Source organism: Anser anser, assembly GCF_964211835.1.
Source record: "Anser anser genome assembly, contig: HAP1_SCAFFOLD_538, whole genome shotgun sequence".
Classification (NCBI taxonomy): domain Eukaryota; kingdom Metazoa; phylum Chordata; class Aves; order Anseriformes; family Anatidae; genus Anser; species Anser anser.
In genome coordinates, this window is record NW_028154108.1 from 26,446 (window position 1) to 35,602 (window position 9,157).

The 9,157-nt window shown below is 63.0% G+C and overlaps 2 protein-coding genes across 2 annotated transcripts; both read right to left on the reverse strand.

Moving 5' to 3' along the window:
* Positions 1 to 2,971: 2,971 nt before the first annotated feature.
* LOC310890788 (transmembrane protein 223-like) lies at positions 2,972 to 5,105 on the reverse strand. Its single transcript, XM_083853116.1, has 3 exons — positions 4,730 to 5,105; positions 3,369 to 3,656; positions 2,972 to 3,265 (listed from the first exon to the last, which is right to left on the reverse strand). The coding sequence occupies exons 1-3, from the start codon at positions 5,082 to 5,084 to the stop codon at positions 3,120 to 3,122; spliced, it is 789 nt and encodes a 262-aa protein (XP_083709242.1). The 5' UTR covers positions 5,085 to 5,105; the 3' UTR covers positions 2,972 to 3,119.
* A 37-nt stretch (positions 5,106 to 5,142) lies between these two features.
* LOC310890787 (nuclear RNA export factor 1) lies at positions 5,143 to 9,147 on the reverse strand. The gene is made up of 16 exons (XM_083853115.1): positions 9,049 to 9,147; positions 8,896 to 8,965; positions 8,696 to 8,784; positions 8,513 to 8,620; positions 8,327 to 8,436; positions 7,012 to 7,048; positions 6,824 to 6,892; positions 6,674 to 6,729; positions 6,482 to 6,589; positions 6,334 to 6,392; positions 6,131 to 6,246; positions 6,013 to 6,055; positions 5,857 to 5,929; positions 5,589 to 5,771; positions 5,436 to 5,496; positions 5,143 to 5,299 (listed from the first exon to the last, which is right to left on the reverse strand). The coding sequence occupies exons 2-16, from the start codon at positions 8,957 to 8,959 to the stop codon at positions 5,261 to 5,263; spliced, it is 1,215 nt and encodes a 404-aa protein (XP_083709241.1). The 5' UTR covers positions 8,960 to 8,965; positions 9,049 to 9,147; the 3' UTR covers positions 5,143 to 5,260.
* Between the last annotated feature and the right edge of the window lie 10 nt (positions 9,148 to 9,157).

The window sequence follows — 9,157 nt, forward strand, 5'->3', positions numbered from 1 at the left end:
CGGTGCCACTTTCTGCCATCCAAAAGTGCTCTCAGCGGAAGCCTTTGGGTACACCTGAACTCCCTGGGGGAGCCTTTACGCAACCCCACACTCAACAGGACTCTGCGTCTTCACTCTTTCCTAACAACCCTAAACATAACCCTAACCGCAACAAGAAGCTCAACCCGAGTTACACCCGAAAAAACATGTACGGTGCCACTTTCTGCCATCCAAAAGTGCTCTCAGCGGAAGCCTTTGGGTACACCTGAACTCCCTGGGGGAGCCTTTACGCAACCCCACACTCAACAGGACTCTGCGTCTTCACTCTTTCCTAACAACCCTAAACATAACCCTAACCGCAACAAGAAGCTGAACCCGAGTTAGACCCGAAAAAACACGTACGGTGCCACTTTCTGCCATCCAAAAGTGCTCTCAGCGGAAGCCTTTGGGTACACCTGAACTCCCTGGGGGAGCCTTTACGCAACCCCACACTCAACAGGACTCTGCGTCTTCACTCTTTCCTAACAACCCTAAACAAAACCCTAACCGGAACAAGAATCTCAACCCGAGTTAGACCCGAAAAACCACGTACGGTGCCACTTTCTGCCATCAAAAAGTGCTCTCAGCGGAAGCCTTTGGGTACACCTGAACTCCCTGGGGGAGCCTTGACGCAACCCCACACTTAACAGGACCCTGCGTCTTCACTCTTTCCTAACAACCCTAAACATAACCCTAACCGCAACAATAAGCTCAACCCGAGTTAGACCCGAAAAACCACGTACGGTGCCACTTTCTGCCATCAAAAAGTGCTCTCAGCGGAAGCCTTTGGGTACACCTGAACTCCCTGGGGGAGCCTTTACGCAACCCCACACTCAACAGGACTCTGCGTCTTCACTCTTTCCTAACAACCCTAAACATAACCCTAACCGCAACAAGAAGCTGAACCCGAGTTAGACCCGAAAAAACACGTACGGTGCCACTTTCTGCCATCAAAAAGTGCTCTCAGCGGAAGCCTTTGGGTACACCTGAACTCCCTGGGGGAGCCTTTACGCAACCCCACACTCAACAGGACTCTGCGTCTTCACTCTTTCCTAACAACCCTAAACATAACCCTAACCGCAACAAGAAGCTGAACCCGAGTTAGACCCGAAAAAACACGTACGGTGCCACTTTCTGCCATCCAAAAGTGCTCTCAGCGGAAGCCTTTGGGTACACCTGAACTCCCTGGGGGAGCCTTTACGCAACCCCACACTCAACAGGACTCTGCGTCTTCACTCTTTCCTAACAACCCTAAACATAACCCTAACCGCAACAAGAAGCTGAACCCGAGTTAGACCCGAAAAAACACGTACGGTGCCACTTTCTGCCATCAAAAAGTGCTCTCAGCGGAAGCCTTTGGGTACACCTGAACTCCCTGGGGGAGCCTTTACGCAACCCCACACTCAACAGGACTCTGCGTCTTCACTCTTTCCTAACAACCCTAAACATAACCCTAACCGCAACAAGAAGCTGAACCCGAGTTAGACCCGAAAAAACACGTACGGTGCCACTTTCTGCCATCCAAAAGTGCTCTCAGCGGAAGCCTTTGGGTACACCTGAACTCCCTGGGGGAGCCTTTACGCAACCCCACACTCAACAGGACTCTGCGTCTTCACTCTTTCCTAACAACCCTAAACATAACCCTAACCGCAACAAGAAGCTCAACCCGAGTTAGACCCGAAAAAACACGTACGGTGCCACTTTCTGCCATCAAAAAGTGCTCTCAGCGGAAGCCTTTGGGTACACCTGAAGTCCCTGGGGGAGCCTTTACGCAACCCCACACTCAACAGGACTCTGCGTCTTCTCTCTTTCCTAACAACCCTAAACATAACCCTAACCGCAACAAGAAGCTGAACCCTAGGTAGGCCCGAAAAAACATTTTTGTGATTTAACCCAGCTGGCAGCCAAACACCACACAGCCGTTCACTAACCCTCTCCCCTCCTTCTCTGTAATAGGGGCAGAGAAACTGGAAAGTGAAGCCTCTGAGTTGAGATAAAGACATTTTATTAATACAGGGAAATAATAATAACAATAATAATAATAGTTTTAATGAAAATATTGTTAATAATGTGTATGAAACAGATCATGCACAATGCAATTGCTCACCACCCGCTGAGCGATGCCCAGCCTATCCCCGAGCAGCCGGCCGCCCACCTGGGCCAGCCACCCCTATATATTGTTTAGCATGACGTCAGATGGTATGGAATACCCCTTTGGCCAGTTTGGGTTAGCTGTCCTGGGTCTGTCCCCTCCCAGCTCCTGCTGCACCCCCAGCCTGCCCGCTGGCAGGACAGCGCGAGAAGCTGAAAAGTCCTTGGCTTGGTGTAAGCACTGCTCTGCAACAATTAAAACATCAGCATGTTATCAGCGCTTTTCCCATCCTAATCCAAAACATAGCACCCTACCAGCTACTAGGAGGAAAGTTAACTCTGTCCTAACTGAAACCAGGACAACACCTAACCCTAAACGTCCTTAGCTAACTGTGGAGCTGACGCTGTAGAGCTAACCGTAACTGTAACCCTAACCCCTAAGCCATCACTAACCCTAACCCTTGAGGCCGCTGGGGGCCATGAGATTCCAGGAAGAGTCCTTATTTTGCCTCTAGCTTGCAAGAGGAGGCTTGTAGGGCACCCTGGAGTGCCCTGAGAGGCCTCTAGGGCATCCTAGCAGACACTGGAGGTCAATGGGAGGCTTTCCAGGGGAGCTAGCTGGCACTGAGTGGCCCTTGTAGACCTGCGGCGGATCTAGAGTGTGGGAGAGGACCACAGGAGGCCTGCAGTGTGCCCGAGAGAGCCCTGCAAGGCCTCAGGATGCCACTAGATTCCAGGAAGTGTCTTATTTTGCCTCTAGGGTGCAAGAGGAGGTTCGTAGGGCACCCTAGAATGCCTTGCTCTTCCCTGGGAGGCCACTATGGCATCCTAGAGGAAACTGGGGGGGGGGTCACCAGGAGGCTTTCAGGGGCACCTAGAGGGCACTGGGTGGCTCTGGTATACCTGTGGAGGATCTATAACTATATACACAAGATATAATTATATATATATTATGTATATAAAATTACATTGCAATCTAATATTAGGATTACTTATTAAGATGTTATTAATTAACGGTGGCCCTGAGGAGTCGCAGAAGCAGCACTGCAGCCGCAGCGATGCCCCGGAAGAACCTGAGGCGGTGAGGAGGTAAGCGATGGAGGTGCTGCGGGGCAGGGTTCTCCAGGTGGCCCATGCCAGCCAGCCCCTCGTGCCCCTACACAAAGCAGACAGCAGAACAAATAGGCGGCTCAGGGTTTATTGGGCGAGGACAGAGCGAACAAGAGGACACCGGGAGCCCGCTGCTTCCTACAGCTTACGGTAAGCACCGACAGTGATGTCAAAGAGCCGGGCGTTGTAGAGCTGGCCCCGCTTGTCCAGCAGGAAGAAGAAGGGGCGCCCCTTCACCTTGAGGGGGATCATGGCAGGCACCTCGGAGCGGTGGGCTCGGCACGAGACGTGGCGCAGCGGCACGGTGAAGGAGGGCCCGCGGCCCAGCCCCAGCGGCCCGTGGGTGCTGATGGCCACGGCCGCCCCCCCCCGCAGCAGCGTCACCTGCCGCACGGCGCGCAGCGGGAACACGCAGCCCGCTGCCACGATCAGCGAGCCTGGGGGAGCGGGGGGGGGGGGGGGGTCAGCGCAGCCTCTCGAGCCCCCCACCCCACCCCCCCACCCCCCAAACCTCCCAAGACCCCAGCCAGCCCCATGCTGCCCACCTCGTCTGAGCAGAACCCCTGCACCCCTTCCTTCCCCCCAGTCGGGTCCCACAGCCCCCCCCCACCTTGCTCCGAGCCCCCCCCAGCCCCCTGTGCCCCCCTTCCCCCTCCCCGCCAGCCCCCCCCCACCTTGTTCCGAGCCACCCCCAGCCCCCTGTGCCCCCCTTCCCCCTCCCCCCCAGCCCTCACCCCCTCCCTCACCCCCTTCCCCCTCCCCCCCAGCCCCCCCCACCTTGCTCCGAGCCCCCCCCAGCCCCTTGTGCCCCCCTTCCCCCTCCCCCCCAGCCCCTTGTGCCCCCCTTCCCCCTCCCCCCCAGCCCCCCCCAGCCCCTTGTGCCCCCCTTCCCCCTCCCCCCCAGCCCCTTGTGCCCCCCTTCCCCCTCCCCCCTCCCCCCCAGCCCCTTGTGCCCCCCTTCCCCCTCCCCCCCAGCCCCCTGTGCCCCCCTTCCCCCTCCCCCCTCCCCCCCAGCCCCCCCAGCCCCTTGTGCCCCCCTTCCCCCTCCCTCCCAGCCCCTTGTGCCCCCTTCCCCCTCCCCCCTCCCCCCCAGCCCCCCCCAGCCCCTTGTGCCCCCCTTCCCCCTCCCCCCCAGCCCCCCCCAGCCCCTTGTGCCCCCCTTCCCCCTCCCCCCCAGCCCCTTGTGCCCCCCTTCCCCCTCCCCCCAGCCCCTTGTGACCCCCTTCCCCCTCCCCCCCAGCCCTCGCCCCCTCCCTCACCCCCTTCCCCCTCCCCCCCAGCCCCCTCCCACCTTGTTCCGAGCCACCCCCAGCCCCCTGTGCCCCCCTTCCCCCTCCCCCCCAGCCCTCACCCCCTCCCCCCTTCTCCCTCCCCCCAGCCCCCCCTTCTCCCTCTCCCCCCTCTCCCCCCCACCCCTTCCCCCTCCCCCCCAGCTCCCCCCTCTCCCTCCCCCCCAGCCCCCCAAGCCCCCACCACCCGCCACCAGCCCGGGTCCAGGTCCAGCCACTACCGAGGGTGAGGCAGGAAGCGGTGAAGCCGAGGCGCCACTTGTGGTCCCGGGGCCGGAGGGGGTCATCGGCACCGGGACCGGGAGCGGGACCGGGAGCGGGACCGGGATCAGGACCGGGACCGGGACCAGGACCGGGAGCGGGACCGGGAGCAGGACCGGGAGCGGGCGCAGGGCGCAGTGCCGTGAAGGCGAAGTGGGCCAAGCCAGCCCAGAAGCACCCCTGCCCCACGCAGAAGAGCCCGACCAGGCGGAAGAAGGGACCGCGCTCGTGGCGGAAGAGCGTCACGTCCCTGGGCACCGCTGCCTCCAGCTCCAGAGCCGCTGCCCGTGCCGCCGCCGCCGCCGCTGCCGCCATGCCACCCCTTCCGGGGCGGCCGCGCCAACGCTTCCGGCCGCCAGCTGCGCACCGAGGCTCCGGCGTTGAAACGAATTTATTTATTTATTTACAAAAACGGAGAGAAGAACGGGGGGAGGGGGGGGGGGAGGAATAAAACACCGCGAACAAAACAGCAGGAGCCGAGGGGGCACCGCTCACTTGAGAAACGCCACCTCGGGGATTTTGCCTTCCAGCTGCAAAGAGAAGGAGAGGGGCTCAGCAGGGGTCCGCGCAGGCCCTGCAAGAGGGGTCCTGGGGGGGGGGACCATAGGCATGCTCCCGCCACCCCCTGGGGGTCCTAGCAGGGAGGCACCTGCTCCCCAAGCCCACCTTCAGCTGAGTGAAGACCTGCCCAGCCCGGCCGTAGTCCCAGTCATTGTCCTGCAGGCACCTGGGGTGGAAGGAGGGGGGGGGGACTTAGGAGGGATGCGGGGTGCGGGAGGCCAGGCTGCCTCTGAGGGGACACGGGGGGGGCACACTCACTTCTGGGACCACTCGAGGTTCATGCCTGACTGCATGGAAAAGGCTGCCAGCATCTCCTGCTGCTCCGCAGAGAGCGTGGGGACGGGGCTGGAGGAAGGGGTGGGTGCCGGCATGACAAAGGCCTTGCGGATCTCCTCTGTGGTGGCGTTGCGAACAAAGAGCTCGTCGTTGACGATGCAGAGGCTGAGAAGGAGGGGAGTGGGGGGGGAATAAGCACGGGGCAGGAGGCCAGGGGCGTGCCACCAGCCTCTCTTCCCTCACCCCTTACCCGGTGTTGCCAGCCGGCACAGCGATGAACATGCGGGTGAAGGCACGCACCGAGTCTCGGGATTTGCCGTCCACTGCGGAGAGTAAAGGAGATGGTGGAGGCCGGGGCACAGGGGAAAAGGCTTTACAGCGAGGAGGGGACGCAGCCCGGCCTCACCTTCCTTGAAGATCCCGTGGACGGCAAAGCACAGCAGCGTGTTCTGCAAGAGAAGAGGGTGGCGAGTGAGGCAGAGCCCAGCTCAGGGGCGGCCGCAAGCGCCGTGGCCTCCGCTCACCGTCTGGGCGCAGACATCCACCACGAAGGAGTTGACGTCGTGCTGGGTCTTGGGGAGCTCGTTGAGGAAGGCCACCACATTGAGGCGCGTGTGCTTGAGCAGCTTGAAGCGCATGGCTGGGGGGCGAGAAGAGCGCTGAGCCCCCCCTCCACGTGGGCCTGGGGTGGTCCAGCGCAGGGTGGGGGGGCGCGGCAGGGGCTTACTGGGGTCCTTCAGCTTCTTCACGTTCCTGCTGTCCTTGAAGTACTCGTTCAGGCTGTTCCTGCGGGGACAAGCGGCCGTGAGGGACAGGACGACGAGATGCAGTGCAGCTGCCACGTCCCGCATCGGGGGGGGCTCAGGGGGACATACCTCGGGGGGTTTTGGGGCCCGAAGGGGATGCTGAGCGAGCAGCAGGCGCCATCGTGGTAGGCATCGAGCAGCCCCTGCCTGTCACTCGAGTCGTAGATGGAGTAGTACCTACGGGGGGAGGACAGGGATGGGCGGGGGGGGAGCACACACAACACCGCCCCCCGCCTGCCTCAGGGCCCGGCCCACGCTTACTGCTGCAAGAACCGCAGCACCAGCGCCTTCAGGTCATCGGAGCCGAAGTAGCTGCCCTGGAAAGAGAACGGAGCAGCAGTCCCCCCCTGCGGGACAGCGGGGCCCCCCCAGGCCTAACCGGGGCTGTAGGGGCCCCCACCACGGCCCCACCTTGCATGGGGGCAGCGTCGTGGGTGCCTCCACGTCGAAGGCGATGGGTGGCGGGAGCTCGTGGCCGTCCTAGGGGAGAGGCAGAGAAGGGGGTGAGGGGGCCGGCTCCCTCCTGCCTGCCCCAGGAGGACTGAGTGTCCCCCCCCCAAAGCTTCGGCAGGGGTCAGCCCCCTCCCTCACGCACTCACCAGGCGCAGCAGCTTCGGGAAGCGCTCTCTGACGGAGCTGCCGAGAGGGAGAGCAGTCAGCGTGGCGGCCGGGCTGCCCGCTGGGGCCAGGGGCAGCAGGAAAGGCCGCCCACCCTCCCAAAAAAAAAAACACTCCCCCCCCCCCTCACCTGCCCTACCCGGCCGCCCTCCCCGGAGCCATGGGGCACACAACGGGGCCGCCCCACGCGGCTGCCTCCCCTCTCCCCGCTGTCGCTCCCCCTCTTCCTGGGGGTGCCATACCAGGGGACTGCCCCTGTCCCCGGAGGGGTCTTGGGCTGACGAGGAACCCCGGGCCCCCCCAGCCAGCTCAGGACTTACCTGGCTCGTACTCACCTGAGTGCGGGCGCCCAGAGAGGAGGGGAAAAGGGAGGGGAGACAAGATCCCACTGGTCGTGGCACGGCCACGGGCACGAGCCGCCTGTTTACAGCTGGGGGGGGGGCCCCTCGGCAGGGTGACCCCAATTCAGCAGAAGAGGATGAAGCGGGTGAGGGGACAGAGGGGCAGGCAGCCCTGGGCAGAGCCTCTTCTCCTTTGTGCCGCTCCCTCCCAGACCCAAGAACGTGCCAGGCTACGGGCACGGCCGCATCCAGAGCCAAGGCCCCTGCCAGCACCGGGGGCCAGCGCCGGTGCACCCGGGGCAGCGGGCTCTGCCCGCAGCGGACTGGGGGCCTGCGCCAGGCCTGGGACGGCCTCCCCGCACTGGCCGCAGCGGGGCGGCAGCGTTTGGCCACTGCACGGCTGTGCCTGTCTTAGGTTGTTCCTCCCGTGAGGAATCTTACCCGTCTCTGGCTAGCCAGCCATCATCGAGGGCCAAGCGCGGGCGCGGGGGGCGGCAGCTCCACCGGGGGGGGGGACAGGGGCAGCAACGCCACGCCCCGGGCCACGTCCCACGGCCCCCGAAAGTCCCACGGAAGGGTGGAGGAGCATCGAGAGCCCCGTCTGCACGGCAGAGGGGTGGGAGCAGCGGGTGGGCAGCGGGGCGCTCCAGAGAAGAGGCTGCATGCCCTGGAGACGAGGACGGGGGAGGAGAAGAGGGAGGAGGAGGGAGCAGGGAGGAAGCAAGTCTCCGACCAGCTGAAACAAACGCTGCGCCGTCCTGCGGCGGGCAAGCAACAGCCCTTCACGGCCCTGCGCCACGACCAGGGGCTGTCGGGAAGCCTTGAGGGGGGGGGTCTGGGCACCGGCAAGCGGAAGGCACGGGGGGGGGCGGCCTCTCTTCATCCTGCCGTTCTGCCCCCCGCAGAGCAGGGGCGGCCCATGGGCCCCTAGGGCCGCCCCAAGGCTAACACTGACCTGACGTAAGTAGACTGGTCCCGGAAAGTGTCGCACAGCGGGTTGCCGTCCAGCCAAAGCTCTTCCAGCTTGAGCCCCTTCACTTTGTCCAGCTCCCGTTCCGACTTCAGCTGCAGCGGGGGAGGGAAGAGGGGCCGTGAGGGCGCGAAGAGGTGGCGTGCGCAGAGGGTCAGGGGCGGCACCCACCTCGTTGCGAGAAAGGTCGAGGATTTTGAGGCCGGCGGCTTTCTGCGCCAGCTCGGACAGGTCGTCGAGGCGGTAGAGCTTGTTGCTGCTCAGGTTCAGAGACTGCAGCTGCAAGAACAGAGACAAGCGTCGGGGCAGCCCCACAGGTAACGCTCCCTCAGGAGAAGCCTCCCCCATTCTCACCTCGGGGATGTTTTCCTCGATGATGCGCAGCACAACCAGCATGCAGCTCCGCTGGTTCAGCACCACGTCGATGCTCTGCGACACCAAGTCTGGGGGGGGTGGGAGAGAGAGAGGAAAAGGGAGACGCAAAGGGCGTAAGGCACCGCCTGCCACAGTCCCGTCCTGCCCTCCACGTCCCCTGGGTGGGGAGCAGCGCTCACCGGGATCGACACGGAGGCTCTTGAGGTCCAATGCCCGCTGTGAGCCGTCGTACCTTTTACTCATGCAGAGCTGCAACAGTGCAAAAGAAGTGAGGGCAAGCAGGCGGCCCCCGCCCCATTCCCCTGCCCCAGCCCAGCGCCCGCTCCGCTCACCTTCAGCTGCTCAATCTCCTCCGGCTTCAGTTCGTTCTGCAGGGACTGAGGCGGAGCCGACGAGTTGATAATTATCACCACCTAACGAATACAGAGCGGTCTATGAGAC

Bases quoted from the DNA above. Each gene is read 5' to 3' on its own strand.
- LOC310890788 (XM_083853116.1), bottom strand. From the start codon at position 5,084: ATGGCGGCAGCGGCGGCGGCGGCGGCACGGGCAGCGGCTCTGGAGCTG. The intron at 3,657-4,729 runs GTAGTGGCTGGA...CCGCTCCCCCAG, and splicing joins CGCTTCCTGCCTCACCCTCG to GCTCGCTGATCGTGGCAGCG. The intron at 3,266-3,368 runs GTAAGCTGTAGG...TGCTTTGTGTAG, and splicing joins CATCACTGTCGGTGCTTACC to GGGCACGAGGGGCTGGCTGG.
- LOC310890787 (XM_083853115.1), bottom strand. From the start codon at position 8,959: ATGAGTAAAAGGTACGACGGCTCACAGCGGGCATTGGACCTCAAGAGC. The intron at 7,049-8,326 runs GTCAGTGTTAGC...CCCTCTCGGCAG, and splicing joins GACCAGTCTACTTACGTCAG to CTCCGTCAGAGAGCGCTTCC. The intron at 5,772-5,856 runs GTAAGGGGTGAG...CCTCCTTCTCAG, and splicing joins GTGCCGGCTGGCAACACCGG to CCTCTGCATCGTCAACGACG.